This window comes from Populus euphratica, unplaced genomic scaffold, assembly GCF_000495115.2.
Source record: "Populus euphratica unplaced genomic scaffold, PopEup_1.0 scaffold129.1, whole genome shotgun sequence".
NCBI classification, from domain to species: Eukaryota; Viridiplantae; Streptophyta; class Magnoliopsida; order Malpighiales; family Salicaceae; genus Populus; species Populus euphratica.
Genome location: NW_011499907.1, coordinates 569,164 through 587,026, shown reverse-complemented (window position 1 = coordinate 587,026; position 17,863 = coordinate 569,164). Strand labels below are relative to the sequence as shown.

Here is a 17,863-nt window from a genome sequence, read left to right as displayed (position 1 = left end):
TTGACATGAAGTGAAAGTTTTACAGCAAGTCATGATGATGCATAACAAGGAAGAGAATAATTAGGTTAAATTGCTCTCGCTTTTCTCTCCAATCTAAACAAATTCAAGAAACAGTAAACTATGACGTATAAGATCTTGAAGGGAGGTTGTCCTGTAGGGCCATGACAGAAGAAGAGACGAACAAGATCATAGATGCCAGCAGCTTCACACTTTTTGGTGATGGCTATGCTACATTTTTTTAGGTTTTCCATCCTTCATGTTAGCTTGAATAGTAGCAGCAAGAAATCAAGTCTCGCATGCGCCGCCCGACGACTTAACCAACCAAGAAAGAATCCTCTCGACAAGGAAGAGAGTGATAGAGATACAAATGAATATATTTCTCACAACAACATTAAAAAAAGGAAGAGAAGACGAAGAAGAAGAAGCCATGACCCTTTGATGCTGCTGCTTAATAAGACCCGTTGATGAGAGCTAGTCTATAATCTAATTAATTATATTAGAGTGGTTAACTTCAAGTCCTTAATTGGCCAGAGCTTTGCCACTTGGGAGCTTATGGTTATTCCTCATCCTCCATTTTAAAAGATTCCATTAACTATTACGTACTAAGCTGTAGATTAGGCAAGTGATTAGCATGCTAGTAGACACATATATATATATAGTATGATTCTGGCTTTGGCTCCCAATTAACGAAGTTGTCAAGGGCCATTCTGTTCCTCCACCTGGAGGATCCATGGTTAATCCTCGAACAAAGAAACCAGTTATTGATGATTTCATGTGTTGATTGAAGATGGTCGACTGGTTTTCAAATGCGAATATTCTTAAAGTATCCAGAAATATTTCAAGAGTTTTTAAAGAAGATTCCAAGCCCCGTAGTAATAGTAATGACATGTCCGTGCAATCCTTAATAATCTTATGTTTGGTATCCTATCAGAACCAGTTCAAAGACTGTTCCTCCACCTGGAGCGCATTTGCTATTTTTAATATTTTTATACCATTTTGATATGCTAATTAAAAAAAAATAAAAAAATTATTAATAAATTTTTTAAAATAAAAAACATTTGATAATTTAAAAAAAATAAAAAAATTATTAATAATTTTTTAAAAATAAAAAACATTTAAAAAAATAACCATAACCATTCTCAAAATACTTTGAAGATGCCAAATAGACTAATTACAAAAACAATTAGGGCCAAAAAGTTTGAGAAAGCATTGATTATGTATAGAGCTTCAAGATCAGCCTTTAATTCATGTGATCCAAGTATGAGAGAGTCCAATCCAAATATAGCATGGGCCTGATATGCACAGCTCTATATATATAGACTCTCAATTTAAAAAGTTTCACAAGTATAGGTACTGAATTTTTCGTTATAACGACGACGTAATTGGAGTAACTCTACAAAATTTAAACCGGATATGCCCCGGTTCTTACAGGAGAGAAAACTAATCTCACCAGATGGCGCACATACCGAAGACAACACAACAAACATGAGTTACACGACCGCACAAACCGACACGTGACATATGATCAGCCTCTCCTCCCACTAGACTCATTCGTGTCCCGTCCCGAGCAAACGTGCATTGTCGTTTGAAGTAACCATCACCAACGCCGATTCGAGAAGCTCCGGTCACCAGAATCCGATCAGTTTCTCCGATCAGACCAGGTAGTTGGATTTCCGATCGTGATTGATTGATTGATTGAACTGAGGAATTGGGTTTTGATAGATAGAGAGGTGAAAAAATGGAAAAGATGAGCGAAATATTTGAAGGATACGAGCGTCAATACTGCGAGCTCTCTGCTAATTTATCCAGAAAATGCACCGCTGCTCTTGCTCTTGATGGAGGTACGTACGTTTTCTCAATTTTTTATTTTCATTTTCTTCTGATTTTGATTTCGTGGAATATATATTTATTTGCACAGAGCAAAAGAAGCAAAAGATATCTGAAATAAGAGCTGGATTAGAGGATGCTGAATCTTTGGTACCTTTAAAAAAACTCCTAATCCTGATTCTCCTCACCCAGGAATTTATGTATTATTCTTTATTTATCTCTTAAAAAAATTAATTTTGCAGATTCGGAAAATGGATATGGAAGCGAGAAACTTGCAACCGAATGTGAAGGCAGTTCTTCTGGCTAAGCTGAGGGAGTATAAGTCAGATTTGAACAATCTGAAAACTGAGGTTAAAAGAATTGGTTCTGGTAATCTCAATGCAGCTGCTCGCGATGAGCTCTTGGAAGCTGGAATGGCTAATTCCTTGACGGTATGTCACTCCCTGTCTGGGTTGGTTTGTACTTTTACGCATTTTTTTTGGTAGATTTTCTGTAGGATTATGATTTGATTTTCATTATTTGTTACATATATATATATATATATATATATATATAGGCTGTTTGTCATTGTGGTGTGTGCTCCAATTCTAATTCCAGCTACACGCTATAATAATAATAGTAATAATAATCTGTATTTTGGTGCAGCATCAAAACTCAAAAGCAATCTGGGTGTATATTTTGATGAATAAATGAATAGCCTGTTGTGAGCAAACATTTCGTGTAGTTTTGTGGCTACTTATCTTAAAATCTGCAATGCAATTCTGAGTCTCTTTCTTGTTTTTAGTGTTGAATATATATTTTGACAATTGTGGTTTGGGCATCTGGAATAGGCCTCAGCAGATCAAAGATCAAGATTGATGATGGCAACAGAAAGGCTAAATCAGTCCGGTGACAGAATCAAGGATAGTAGAAGAACTATGCTTGAAACCGAGGAACTTGGTGTGTCTATTCTTCAAGATTTGCATCAACAGCGACAGTCTCTCTTGCATGCCCATAACACGGTATTGATTTCATTTGCATCAAACTGCCGTCTCTGAACATTGTTTACTTTCATTAGCCTGTTGTTTTCTTTATTTACCAGTGATATTTGAACGTGTTGAATGACAGTTATAGTTTGACTGACTCTAATTCTGATGCATTATTAGCAAGGCAGCCCATGGTAGCATAACACAGTTTCCTTTTGATCTTAATCAGTGCTTTACTGTAAAGGGTTTCACTGAGTCTGGGAAGTAATGGAATTGGGATTTGGAACTAGTAACGCCATATTCCCTCTGCTTATTTTATGGTTCTTCAAATATTTTCAGCTTCATGGAGTGGATGACAACATCGGTAAGAGCAAGCGAGTGCTGACTGCCATGTCAAGGAGGATCAACAAGAACAAGTGGATTATTGGTGCCATTATTGCTGTCCTTGTGGTTGTCATCATCTTGATCTTGTACTTCAAACTCAAATAGCCAAGATATCCCTTTTTTCCGACCCGCGTGTTTTATCAAAACATGACATGATTTTTGGTTTTTCCTTCTTTTGAATTCGGTTGTGTGTGATTTTGCAATCAATTGCTGATATGAGTGGAGTGTTTGATTTACATATAGTCGTGTACTTTTTATCCATTTTAATTATATGGAGTGAATTTTGATGAACTCATGGCATCTCTTTCCCATTATGGTATTCTTTTTGGACATGAGATTAATTCAGGAACTTACATAGCTGGCTGGGAACAGAGAAGTTTGCACTGATCGTGAAGAAAAAGCGAAACTAGTATCCATCCCAAAGCAATCGGAGAAGTTACCAAAGATTGCTGCTGCAAATACATGCTGCATTCTGCTTTCTGGGTGACAGGCTAGAAGTCGTTGCCTTGTTGCTGAGAATTTATACGATACACATCTGACTCAAAGTCAGGTGCTGATCTTTTACCAAAGGAGCCCTCCTAGTGCATGCAAGTGAAAATTGAAGTTCTGGCTGGACATTAATTTTCAAGAAAAATAGCAGGTACTAGATTATTCCCAGAACCACGCCGCCACAGGACCAAAAATAATGTTTATGTACTCGGTCGAAATAACAGGTTAAAAAAAACATCTTGTTTGATTTTAAAAATAATTTTTTTAATAAAAAATATTAAAATGATGACTAATTAAATTATTTTTTGTCAATTTAAATCAATTTATCATATCTGTAATATGAATTATAAACTCTATTGCATTTAATAATTTTTTTTTAAAAAATATTTTTATTTAAATATATGATAAAAAATAAGTGCTTGTAAAATTAAATACCAAGTCAACACTAAGATTTTTTTCTGAGATTATAATAACTCAACAAAAAATAAATTAAAATGAACTATGAAGTTTTATTCATAATAATTATGTTTTTTTAATTATTATTATTTAATAATTTGATTAAAAAAATAGATAATAGTAAAATTAAGCATCAACTTAATACAAAAATATATTTTATTTAGACTATAATAATTTTGTATAAAGAAAAATAAAATAAATAACAAAATTTAATTTATAATAAATTTAATATTGAAAAATAAAAAGAAAAAAAGAAAAAGAAAGGGATACTGTTCCAATGAACAAACATGTGAAAAGAAACCAAATTAATATAAAAAAATCAATTTCTAATAACCTGCTAAAAATAAAAGAAAAGAAATGTTATTATTGATTGCATAGGGAAACAATGGTATCCTCGGAGCACTGCACCTGTAGCCCAGAGCAGGGACACGTGTGGAGAGACGCTAGTGTGGGCAAATAGATACCGACGGCAATTTGAGCATTAAATTTGAATGCAACGGATCTTGTTCGTATGTTGTCTAAATCTAATAATATTTTAATGGAGGCTGACGATTTGCCCATTACATTTGAAAGTATTATGGACCAGATTATTGAGAATATTATTTTTTTCTTCTTTTTTTCAGTTTTTTTCCAATAAAAAAATGTATTCTTTTATTGAAACGAAGACGAATGTTTTCAACAATAAAATTATAACTATTTTTCATAAAACAAATCGAACCATTAGTTAATCTTAATATATTTTATTCTTGATAATTTAATTATAGATTATTTATTTTATTTTATTTTATTTAAATTAAAATTAAAATCTATCATGAAAAAGTTATATTGTTAATTAAAAATAATCCTTATATTAATTTCATAATAAAAATTAAATCGATGACACTAATTGAATTTGAAAGTATATATATATATATACATTACTAGAAAGTGATTGTATATAAAAGGAAAAAAAAATATTGCTGATATATTTTTTTATTTTAAAAAACTGTAAAAAAAAGTAAGAGAAAACCTCTAAAATTTGTTTTCTAAACTCATTATAAATTTGAAAAACTTGAAAATTATTTTTTAAAATTTTATAGATAAAAATATATTATGTTTGAAAAAATTCCTAATTTTATTTTTTAATATAATTCTAAAATTATCCAACTAAAACTTGTAATAATAAAAATAGTTATTATAATAATTTTAAAACTCAACTTGGGAATAGATCTAAGGTAAAGTTAGGGTTATTGGTCAAGGCTAAGGTTACGGGTCAAGTTGACTTGAGTTAGTATAAAACTAAATATAATTGTTATTATAATTTTAAAATCTAATTTAGAGGTCGATTCAAGGTAAGTCTCGGGTCATAAGAGGGGTTGACTATTAATCCAAGTTAATATAATGATAAAATTAATTATAATTTTAAAACATGATTCAAGGTTGACTTGAGGTAAGGCGGCTCAGGTCATGTGTTGGGAGGGTCAACTGGGTTGCTTGTAGTCAAAATAAAAATAAAAATAGTTGTTGTCATAGTTTTAAAACTCAATTTAGACGGTTAACTTAGAACAAAACTCGGATCATAGATCAGGAGAGTCAGCCTATGTTAATAAAAGAATAAAATTATTATTATTATAGTTTTAAATCCAATTTAAGGATTGACTAGAGTAAGGCTTGAATCACTGATTGGAGGGAGAGATAATTCAGGTTGATTCAAGTCAATATATATATAAAACCCGTGTTTTATCATGCATTGACTTTGATTTTTAATCCTTAATCTATTTTTACTTAAACTCGGACTAATCAAGACCTCAAATCTGCTTGGTTTTAGGTCAACTTATTAGGTCCATCTTGGTTTTATAACTAGAGTTAGTATAATATTGTTAATTTAAAACTTAATATAAACTAAATTAAAAAAATTATCTGATTATTTTCTAAAAATATATAAATTTAATAATAATATATATTAAAGATAAAATATAATTTTTTATATTTTATCTTATTTATCCATCGTAACCAAAAAACATACATAAAGAATTACTTTATCTTTTACACCATTATAAAACATAATTTTATCTTAATTTTTTTTATCTTCATTATCTTATCTTTATCTTTTTTATTTGAGAACAATAATAAAAGAAAAATAAATAAAACTCATAATCTATATATATATATATATATATATATATATATATAATAGTAAGAATATCTTCATTTTTTGGCGGGTAAAATCTGAAGGAACTAATGCTGGGCCGAGCCCAACAGTCTGATCCCAGATTAAAGGAAAACGAGGCAATTCATTAACGGCTACGGTTTTCTAAAGAACCAAAGGAAGAAGAGGCGGCAAAAAGGCTATCAGTGTCTTACTCTGCACAGGTAAGAAGGAAGGAAGGAAGGAGACCGATCTGTTTAGTTTGGTAGCTTAGAAAATCCTCAGAATAAGCAAATCACATTCTTTTCCAAAACCCAATTCATATGAAATGTTCAACCATCAACTTCACCACTCTCCAATCCCTCCCTGCGCACTTCCGCTCTCTCCTCCGCTCTTGCGCCCGCAACTCCTCTCTTTCCACTGGCAAAAAACTCCACGCCGTTATCTTTACATCCGGACTTGCTTCCTCATCCCCAAACACCTTCCTCCTCAACGCCCTCCACCACTTGTATGCTGCCTGTGGCGTTACATCCTCTGCACGCCACCTATTCTACCAAATCCCCCACTCACATAAAGACGTTACAGATTGGACTACCCTGTTAACCTCCCTTGTTCAACACGGAACCAAACCTTCTGAAGGGTTTTGTTTCTTCAAAGAAATGAGGAAGGAGGGTGTTGTTCTTGACGATGTTGCCATGATTTCTGTGTTTGTATTGTGTACGCGTGTGGAGGATTTAGGGATGGGAAGACAAGCGCAAGGGTGTCTTGTGAAGATGGGTTTGGGGCTTGGGGTTAAGGTGTGTAATGCGGTAATGAACATGTATGTGAAGTGTGGGTTAGTTGAGGAGGTGAGAAGAGTTTTTTGTGAAATGAATGAGCGGAATGTGGTTTCGTGGAGTACACTGTTGGAGGGGGTGGTGAAATGGGAAGGGGTGGAGAGTGGGAGAGTGGTGTTTGATCAGATGCCGGAGAGGAATGAGGTTGGTTGGACTATAATGATTGCAGGTTATGTGGGAAATGGGTTTTCTAGAGAAGGGTTTTTACTATTGGATGAAATGGTTTTGAGGTTCAGATTAGGGTTGAATTTTGTTACACTTTCTTCAATTTTATCCGCGTGTGCACAATCAGGGGATGTCTTGATGGGGAGGTGGGTTCATGTTTATGCTTTGAAGGGAATGGGAAGGGAGATGCATATCATGGTGGGTACAGCTTTGGTGGACATGTATGCAAAATGTGGCCGGATAGATATGGCATCCAAAGTCTTCGAGTACCTACCAAAAAGGAATGTGGTGGCGTGGAATGCAATGCTTGGTGGGCTAGCGATGCATGGAAGGGGTAAATTTGTATTGGATATATTCCCAAAAATGATTGAAGAAGCTAAGCCAGATGATCTAACTTTTATGGCCGTCTTAAGTGCTTGCAGCCACTCAGGTTTAGTTGATCAAGGCTACCATTATTTTCGTAGTCTGGAATCAGAATACGGAACAACACCTAAGATTGAACACTATGCTTGTATGGTGGATATTCTAGGCCGGGCCGGTCATTTAGAAGAAGCTGTGATGTTGATAAAGAAGATGCCAATGTGTCCAAATGAGGTTGTTCTAGGATCCCTTTTGGGTTCTTGCAATGCCCATGGAAAGTTACAGCTTGGTGAGCGAATTCTGCAAGAGCTGATCCAGATGGACCGGCATAATACAGAATATCATGTATTGCTTTCGAACATGTATGTTTTAGAAGGAAAGCAAGACAAGGCTAATTCACTCAGACAAATCCTTAAGTGTAAGGGTATTAGAAAGGTCCCTGGAGTGAGTTCTATTTATGTTGGTGGCAATATTCATCAGTTCAGTGCAGGGGATAAGTCACACCCACTGACAAAGGAAATTTATCATGCATTGAATAATATGATTCAAAGGTTGAGATTGGCTGGTTATGTACCCAATACTACTAACCAAGTTTTTCCAGGTTCTGATAGCAGGGAGGGTAGCAGTGAGGAGATGGAGGAGAAAGAGCAGGCATTGTTCTTGCACAGCGAAAAGCTGGCAGTCTGTTTTGGGCTTATAAGCACAAAACCTGGTGCACCTCTTCATATATTCAAGAATCTACGCATATGTCTAGATTGTCATTCTGCTATTAAAATTGTTTCTAAGATATACAACCGAGAAATTGTAATTAGAGATCGGAATCGTTTTCATTGTTTCAAGCATGGTTCATGTTCTTGCTCTGATTATTGGTAAACATAAATGCAAAGCAGATATTTGAAGAAATTAATTGATGAGCCGCATCACGGAGTCCCCGCTTGACTGAAATGTTTTAGTTCCCTCTTCATTAAAATCTGCTCTTGCGTACAAGGACTCATCAGATAACAACATTATTGTTTTTGGAATCTGGCTTTGATCATCGTGGGAGGGATTTAATTACAAAGGGGAGGTTGAAGAATTGGTTGAAGCTGAAAGAAAGTTGTTTGCAAGGCTGATGATGAGTTGAAAAGGAAAAGGCGGTTTCTTTCACAATGCTGCTCCCCTAGCTTCTTTGAAGGCATTTTCCTTTACATTGTTTGCTGAATGGGGGTGACAAGAGTCAGATATCCACCATAGGCTACTGATGAGAATGGTGATGTTCTCAGTGGAATTGTTGGGTAAGCTTTGTGTACTACTGCCGCTGTTGTTGGTTGGAAAAGCATGGTGTCTCAGATATTTGAGGAAATAGTTGCACTGCCTGGTGGAACTCTTTCTTTTGTTTTTAGGATCCAATCATTGCTTTCATGCATTCAGATTCATCATCTCACAAATAGGATTGAAATCTGGTTGGGTAAATCAAAGAATTCTCAGAGTCAAAACGCTGCCATTCACCAAGGGCACAGCAAAGGCTATTTACAGGAGCAATTGTTCAATCAGAAACAAACTTATCGAAGAGAATATGTCTCATCGACAAGATCAAGCACCATGCTGTACTAATTAAATTTTGTTCATTATACACTATGGTACTTGATTAGTATTTTGTTCATATCTTGCTTGAATGAAGTAATATCCGAACAAAATAGTTGATACTGTTTCTTTCAACAAATGGGGATGTAGCTTGAATGGTAAAGCATGTGCGACGGTTCGATCCCCAGCATCTCCAGAAATCATACATTTTTCACAGAAACGCATTTTTATATCTATCATTTTCTGGCCAGAACATCCAGTTCTGCACGACAACAAAAATGGGAGTTCGTAATCCTGTCGTATTTCCACAGATTATTTTAGCAACACAGTATCATGCAGTGCCTGCCAAGGTTAAATTTAAATGTTTCTCAGAATTACAATGTCATTCATCAAAAAAGAAACAAAATAAATCAAAGTTGCTAATATCACGTCAAACTACAGTTATTCCCCTCATAATATTCATGTCTCCAGTCAATCTTGGTTTCAACTCCAACATTGACAAAAGTAGAAACATCCGCTATCCGGATAAAAAAAATTCTACAACTCAGTCAGTTGTCCTCCATCTGGCCTTTCTTTTCCATTTGCTTTGACCTTCGAATGAATGAGCCTCGCAAGATGCAACTTTTATATTGATCCGTAAGTTCAAAAGGTTTGAATCTATCAAACCCGATTCTTAGTTGTCTCCTGCTTGAATTTGCTATAATCGGCAAGCAAGCTACTGTTAACTCTAAGCTTCATGTTCTCCACCAGTCCCCTTAATACCTGTTCTGGGAACATATAATTTAAACAGGTTGATTAGGGCAAAATTACACAAACAGTCATGCATGCACAGTTAGTATATTGTTAGTTTTCCGTTAAACCATTGTCAAAGAATATCATCAGTTTAAGGAGATTATTATGGCCTAACCGACTCTGCAACAGGCTGGCGAACATTTTCAGGAACCATAGCAAGCATAGGAGGAAGAACGAAGCTTATATTCATATCTAGTTGACCTTTGAGCCTTGTTCGTACTCCCTGTCTATCAGGGTATAACGCTCCTTTTACACCAAGAGAAAATTGAGATGGTTGAAAAATATTATCAAGTCCTTGAAGCTTCCACCTGATCTGCAAGAGAGTACTTCCATATAGAGGTGACATGGGCAAATATAAAAAAATGTAATTCTGAAATTTTCATTGATGACTGCTTGAATATCTTTAAAGCTTACAACATCAAGCTCGAGAACCTTCGTGATCTCTTCAGGAACTCCCGGTGGGTAATCTCTCCCTCCTGATTTACATCTCAGTCTCATCTCAACTACTGGCCAGACAGTGAGGAACAAGAAATTTATGGGTAGCATCTGAATTCTCCATTCTTCCTGGAAACATTGAACACACATATATTACAGAGAGATTCTGCTCCCCTATGCCTGAAAGACAAGAGCACAGAGGATTATAAAATGCATCTTTCTATGATGGTAAGTGCAATAAAGTCAAAATATTGAATTTATAGAAACTAGAACTTATATTGCAAGCAAGCTTTAAGGTATGTCGATTTGGGCCTGCATTGACCTAACTAGCTCACCTGCACATTTATGCATGATACACTAAGGGCATGTTTGGCACAATGTCAAGGAATGAAAGATAAAACATGCTTAACTGATTAAGAATGTAGTGTAATCATAGTGAATGATACATTTCTTATAGTTATTCCTTGTCTCCTATTTAATCAATTTCCATTTGCCTTGACCTATTCATATATAGGAAACTTCAACAGCAAAATTTGTTTTCTAGTTCATTTGTTCTGCTTACATTTTTTTTTTGGCAGCAAACATGTGCAACAAACCTTGTGAGTGGCTGTAACTGGCATACAGCTGACTGGAACTACCATGAGGATTATGCAGCCTATTGTCTGCATGTGATTGATGTTGCTGGCTTCTTTGATCATTTCAGACATTGAGTTGTTCCATCTTTCCGCTCCAGCTCTCAACTCATGGCTGCTGTGACTGAGCAATACTTTGCCTATACTAATTCTATCCATCTTGCTACTCGTGAGGTTGGGTTTATGCCACCAGATTGGATGGTCATTACTGGGATTTCATTCATCAGCATTTCTTGCACACCAAGTTTCAGCGGCAAAGTTCTTGGAGCTTCTTGGTTTGACTTGCAGGACTCAGACCCAATTATATGGTCAATCAGTTCGTTATTTTATTGACATCGAGGCTCTTTGTTTCTTGGAAGCTGATTGGAGAGCTCCTTTAACAGACCAGCTGCATCGAAGGTTGTCATTTCAGAATTTTTTTTCTTATTAACAAAGGCATCCCATTGTCTTTAGCTAGTGCCATAAGGGAACTTGATTTTTCGCTCAAATTAATGGGGTTACACTAACAATATCAACATTCCTCTGGGCCATGTGTCTAAGGTCTCAACCAAATACCTGACACCTTTAGCTGGTTCAGTTACTTTCTCATGCTTTGGATTTAGAGAATTCATCAGCCAAGGTCATGAGAGGAACCATAATGCTTTTCCTTGCCTGAGCTGCCGGCCTTGTACCATGTATTTAACATGGCCTAGCATCCATAACTGCACTACAGTGCTGTATTCTTTTAGAGACATTTATGAGAGTTAAAATTTTGGAAAAAGCCACGATAACACATGCTCTATTTTTTTTATTCTTTTGACTACAAGTTCTCTTATCTTGCATTCTCTGACTTAATGCTGGTCAACTTCGACCCTTTTTCCACCTTTCCACTTGTGGCCAGTTCCAGATCTTGATGAGGATTTCTTCTAATATAGTGAAATTCCTTGGCCAGCTCAAACTTGCTTGTGGCATTCCACTTGCTCTTCCAACACTCTCAAGCATGGTTCACAGTCTTCATTCTCCCCCAGAGGGATATTGGAGAGCATCAGTGTGGGTACACTGATTGAAACTGAGGAATTCTTTGTTTGAGACTGTCAATCTTTGCAATTGTTTGCAGCCTATCATTTGTCCATGACAGAATCTTGAAGGTTAAAAATGGGTGGCATGGTACGCAATCTTGCAGCATCAAGTTGTGCTGTGTGAGAGTGTCTAATTGACTCATGATGATGATGTTCAGGTTGGTCAGGTTGAGAGGGTAGGTTTCAAGTTGCCCAAGTTGAGAGAGAATGTTCACTTGCAGAGATTGAGCAGCTCGCTGAGCTGTCATGAAGTGACAGGGGTCCCAACTATGCTGGTCCTCCATTGGGTCCAGGTGCACAAACGCCAGTCGCACTCTCGTGCCCTTCAATTTCTTTTGATGAGCCTCAGTGATTTTGTTTAGAGTTTTTTCATAAACTTTTTTGGTGTGTCCAGCAGCTAGTAGCTACTAACTACACTATTTTGTCCTCTGATTTCAATGGTGTCTGTGCTTTCCTGTCTTTCATTTCTAGCTGGTAGAAACTTTGCATTTGTAGCTAAAACGGCTTAATTGCGTGAAGCCTTTGTTGTTTAGACTAGCACTGTCTCCTTTTCAGCTTCTTTTCCACGTGTACTTCAGCCTCTTTTAAGGTCTCCAAACGGAAACCCTTTTAGAATTCATCAAGAGTACTTCTGCCACTGTACTTGTATTGCCAAGATGCTGATGCATCAGCTTCTACAAGGGCTGCTGCACACAATAAGGCAGTAGATTCGGATGACAATACTAGAGGAACCGATCGACTGGTTCAGAAATCACTGGAAACGGTCAAAAGGTCAGACAAGGTAGTAGACACTGATTTCAATGATCCAGGAACTGGTCAACCAGTACAGGACCTCCATGAACCGGTCAACCAGCCAGATACAGCACATACTGCAAAGGTGGAGGAAGATCAACACACCTTAATGGGAAATATTCAGTGTGAGGAAAAGAAAATACCCTCATTGTCAAGTAGTAGGGAGACTAGTACCACCAACGACTATGATCCAAACTGAGTCAACTTGAAGCAATAAGGTAAGAAAAGGGGGAGGAAGGGGTCTAAGGACCAATAATCTTTATTAGTTTTCCTCCCATTTCCTTTATGTTTATGTTAGGATATTGGAACATGTGTGGTCTGAATGGTCCATCAAAACAAACAACAGTAAAGGCTTGGATTAACAAACATGGGTTGAGTTTAATTGGTTTGGTGGAGACTAAAGTTGCCTCTAATCAGATGGGGAAGTTGAGTCTGCTATAAACCCATCTTCTTGGCAATTTATGTCAAATGTCTCTCAAAACTGTTAGTTGTCATTCTTATTGAATGAATCCAGTTGTATATAATGTCTCTTGCTTGCACTCCTCTCTCCCGTGGATTGCATATGAGGTCACTAGCTTGGTTGCAATTTTGTTGTCACTTATGTGTATAGTCTCAACGTTCCTATTGGTTGTCAGGATCTTTGGGCTTACTTGAGACATCATACACTAGCCTTTCAATCTAAACCTTGACTAACATTGGGTGATTTTTAATGCAATTATAAGCTCTAGGGATAAATCTGGGGGTGATCCTACTTGGCATGGGTACATAGATGACTTTGGTTATTGTGTATGGGAAGCAAAACTAGTCAAAGTTTCTTATTTAGGGTTGAGGTTCACTTGGCACAATAGTCAGCATGGTCGGAATAATATCCTTGAGAAGCTTGATTAGATATTCGGGAACATAACTTGGTTTTCTGTTTGACCAGCTATATGCTCAGTGTTATTACCCAGAGATGCCTCTGATCATAGTGTCATAGTAGTTCAACTTGGTCCTTTTTCTTTCAAGGTCAAAACTTCATTTAAGTTTCTAAATCTATGGACTAATAGGGATGATTTCTTAGGTTTAGTTGAGGATACCTGACAGAACCCTGTGGATGGCAACCCTATATGCAAGTTTACTAAGAGATTGGATTTGTTGAAGCCTAAACTGAAGTCCTTGCATCGTCATCACACTAACCACATATCTAGTTGTATGGTGGAGGCAAGGGCTAACTGGGCTACAATGCATGTCCTTGATGGTTCTCCTCAGTTGGTGAGTACATAGAGGTTGAAAGGGAACTTGCTAGGAAGTTTCTGTAGTTGAGCAAGCATGAGGAGGCTTTGTACAAGCAAAGGTCCTGGATTCAGTGGGTAAACTTGGGAGACAGAAACACCAAGTTCTTTCACAAGTCATTACTCCACAAACAGGTCAGGAATAGAATTCATGGGTAGACTGATGGGGTAGGAATTCAGGTTCATGATCAGCAAGGCCTAGGTTAGTTGGCAATCCGTTACTTCCAGAGTCTACTCTCCTCACTCAACCAATTCTCCTGGGTATGCCTCCAGGTATTTTTTGGCAGGATTCCTCTTGACATAGTACCTATCTTGGAGTCTGATATCATAAATGATGAGATCAAAGAAGTCTTATTCTGACCAATCCTTTCTTGTTTAAAGATATGTTTACTAGTCATCTATGTTCATTCTACCTTGTTCCATCATCAGGAGGATTGAGAGTATCTTAGCTGCTTTTTTTTGGAAGGATTGTTCGCTCTCCCATTCAGGGGCAAAGATAACTTGGGCTTCTACCTGTTATCCTCTTAAGGAAGGTGGTTTGGGAATTAAAAGGGTAAAGACTTGGAACAAAATAGTTATTATCAAGCATTTTTTGAGACTCCTCTTGGACAGATCTTCAATTTGGTCAGGATGGGTGCATAGTGTATTGCTCAGGGGTAGATCATTATGGCATGTCAGATCTCCTTCAGTATCTTCTTAGTCCTAGAGGAAGATTCTTCTCAACAGAGACCGGTATGAAGAGATGTTTATTTCATGCATTGGTGATGCAACTATAACTTCTCTATGGTCAGACTATTGGTTGTCAGATAGGCAATGATTCTTTGACCTATTGTCTTTCATGATGCTATCCTTTACTGGGCTTTCCAATGTCAATGTTTCAAACATCATCGAGGAGGGTGGGCTTTCCCCCCAAGTAATCAGGAGTTGCAACCTATTTGGGACTCAGTTCATCTCACCCCAGGATTGTCTTACCAGATCAACGTGTCTGGAAGGGTTATTTATCAGGGAAGTTTACTATCAAATCAGCATAACAATTTCTTAAAGACTTGAGGCCCACAAACCCTGTGCATCACCTTCTCTGGTTTTTAGGACACTTCCTGAGACACTCATTTATCCTATGGATTGCCTCTTTGGGTTGTACACACACCATAGATAGACCGCATGCTTATCAGATCATCATCTTTTCGGTATATATATTTTATGGGTTGCATGTTGAGACACATGACTATTTGTTCTTTCAGTGCCTTTTGTCTGCTTCAGTTTGGGGGGTACTATTAAGAACATGACCCTTCTGGACTAGCCTACTAAGACATGGCGACATTTACTTCAGTGGGCATCCTCGCACTTCAGGAAGAAGAAAAAGTAAATGCATATACTTACTCAATTAGTCCTCTCAACCACGATTTACTTCATTTACTCCATCTGGTATGAGAGTAATAACCGAGTCTTCCACTAGTTTTATTGACCTTACTAGGATCTTAGTGAGGATATTTTCAAGCTTGTCTAGTCCTGTTTGGTGGAGTTAGAGCCATGGTATCAAATTCCTCTTGATCTCTGGTCTGTTTGGCGTCTTCCAATGTCATAAGGTCTTTTGCTTCTACTATTATTCAAGTTCTGCTTTTCAGGCCTGCTGTTGTTGCTTATCCAATCAATCGATTCTGGGTTTTTCAGTAAACAGTTGACCGATTTCTGGATTTCTAGTTTTAGGTTTGAATAAATGGTTGTCCGATTCTGGATTTTCCAAAAACCAGTTGACTAGTTACAATGTTATTGGTTTGACAATCTGTTTTTCATACTTTTGAGTTTTCTTTAGCTTTTGCTTTGTTTTTTGTTGTCAAAGGTCATTTAAATTCGGGCAACGAACCTTTGTGCTTCCTGAAGCATGCCACTAGTATTTTGTACAGTTTTCTTTTTAATACAATTATACTTGTAAAAGATGGTGAGTGGCAGTCACCCATGTATTACCTGTAGAAGTTCCTTGGTGAAACGAGAACTGTTGATTAGTGGATTCCATCGTCACCAGAGAAAATAGCAGTAATTTCCAGTCAATAAATGAGAATCATGTAAAGCTGCTCATGGAGAAGAAAGTTGGGATCCCACAAATAACAAAATCAATTGGACAACTTAGATAAATAGTGATCATTCTATGGAATGAGAAAACACTGCATACCATTTGACTGGCCGGTGATTTGACAACGACATGAAAAAGAATTGATGGAAAGCAGCAGCAAAGAAGACAGAGGTCATTTAATTCTTTACTACACATACAATCAGAAGGTCACTCAAAGCATAGATTTTTTTTATTAACCATACGAGGCTTTATATGTCAAGTAAATCAATGGCCCTTAACAATTTGAGTCGATGGTGAGGCAGATTCTAAATCATTTCAGTAATCAACACAGTGCACTCAATTTTCAAAAGATCAAAAGAAAACGAGGGAAAAGAAAAGGAAATTGCACAAAAGATATAACAGTAACCTCATTAAGTTGTTGGCTCCTCCTTTTGTCAGGAAATATGGCGTTGAAAACTCTAGGCTTATCCTCCAAATATCCATCGAAGGAAGCCTGCAAGGAAATAGAAACCAGCCATGTGTCACAGCACATAGATAGAGAAAGAGAGAGAAGAGGAGAGGAAAATTGGGGGTACCCCTGGAGACTCAAAGAGAGGGATATCAGTAGTCATTCTTGAAGAGTAGGTGGCAGAATTCATTGCCATCTGATTCTTGATCAAAGGCTGCTTTGATTTTGGTTCAGGCAGTGCATGGCATTGCCGTTCATGCCTATTCAGCTTCTCTTTCCGTTTCCTTGAGCTAAAATGTCCAACAACCACCTGGTGCTGGCATGGGACAAAGGACATTGCTGCAATTTCGCTCATTTCCTTTCAGCTACTATTGTTTTTGTCTTCAGAAGGGAAGGAAAGCCTATCTTATTGGGTTTCTTTAATTTCATTCATTCCCTTTCAGCTTCGATTGTTTTTGTCCTTGGAAGGGAAAGGAAAGCCTACCTTATTGGGTTTCTTCACCTTGTCCAGTTCTTCACTAAGCAAGTTCTTGGAGATTAGAAACGTAGGCTCATGCCTTTCAATCATGCCATGTGGACCCACTATGTTTTTGCCCTTTTTTTTTTCTGGTGGTTGTGAATTATTGAGGATTTTAGGGTACCTGTGAATTCTCCTTACCCGGTAATTTTGAACTCTCCTTTTTACTTTTTTTTTTCTCGAGAATCATGGGACCCTGCGGCTCGAGACTTGGGAGTTGCTGGTTATAGCATGGCTTCCCACAATTGCCCACATATCCAGTCCAACACGATAATCTAAGACGATCTTGTGTTCGTCCCTTGAATTTTACTCAAGTTAATGAATCTTAAGACGATCAGAAAAGTATTGCACCACGGGCAACAAAGATTACATGCCTTTTCACTTCCATTCTTCCATTATCTGCTGGGAGCTTGCTTCATTCTCCACTGTTTGTTCATGCTTTTTACTGAAGCTTATAGTTTCTATGCAAAATACGGTATCCTCAAGGCCCTTCGTTGGCATAATAGCCAAGGCACCTTTCTAGATCTAGGACAAAGAAACAATGCATCAGAAATATAATCTGCTTCTTCTTTATCAGTGTTCTTGACCATGTCACTCATTTTGATGGGCAACCACATTACTCAAAGCAGCTGTAATTTCAGCTAAAGTAGGCATGAACCTCAATGAGGGCTTTA

At 37.1% G+C, this 17,863-nt stretch overlaps 3 protein-coding genes across 3 annotated transcripts; 2 read left to right on the top strand and 1 right to left on the bottom strand.

The window, feature by feature from the left end:
* The first annotated feature begins 1,507 nt into the window (after positions 1-1,507).
* Positions 1,508-3,467, top strand: LOC105133480 (vesicle transport v-SNARE 13). Its single transcript, XM_011037501.1, has 5 exons — positions 1,508-1,841; positions 1,919-1,977; positions 2,070-2,258; positions 2,658-2,828; positions 3,132-3,467. The coding sequence occupies exons 1-5, from the start codon at positions 1,739-1,741 to the stop codon at positions 3,279-3,281; spliced, it is 672 nt and encodes a 223-aa protein (XP_011035803.1). The 5' UTR covers positions 1,508-1,738; the 3' UTR covers positions 3,282-3,467.
* A 2,863-nt stretch (positions 3,468-6,330) lies between these two features.
* On the top strand, positions 6,331-9,269 carry LOC105133479 (Pentatricopeptide repeat (PPR) superfamily protein). The gene has a single exon (XM_011037500.1). It carries the CDS (start codon positions 6,573-6,575, stop codon positions 8,481-8,483), a length of 1,911 nt encoding a protein of 636 aa, XP_011035802.1. The 5' UTR covers positions 6,331-6,572; the 3' UTR covers positions 8,484-9,269.
* A 286-nt stretch (positions 9,270-9,555) lies between these two features.
* Positions 9,556-17,836, bottom strand: LOC105133477 (uncharacterized). Its single transcript, XM_011037499.1, has 5 exons — positions 16,800-17,836; positions 16,631-16,717; positions 10,380-10,529; positions 10,081-10,278; positions 9,556-9,935 (listed from the first exon to the last, which is right to left on the bottom strand). The coding sequence occupies exons 1-5, from the start codon at positions 17,025-17,027 to the stop codon at positions 9,834-9,836; spliced, it is 765 nt and encodes a 254-aa protein (XP_011035801.1). The 5' UTR covers positions 17,028-17,836; the 3' UTR covers positions 9,556-9,833.
* Positions 17,837-17,863: the final 27 nt, after the last annotated feature.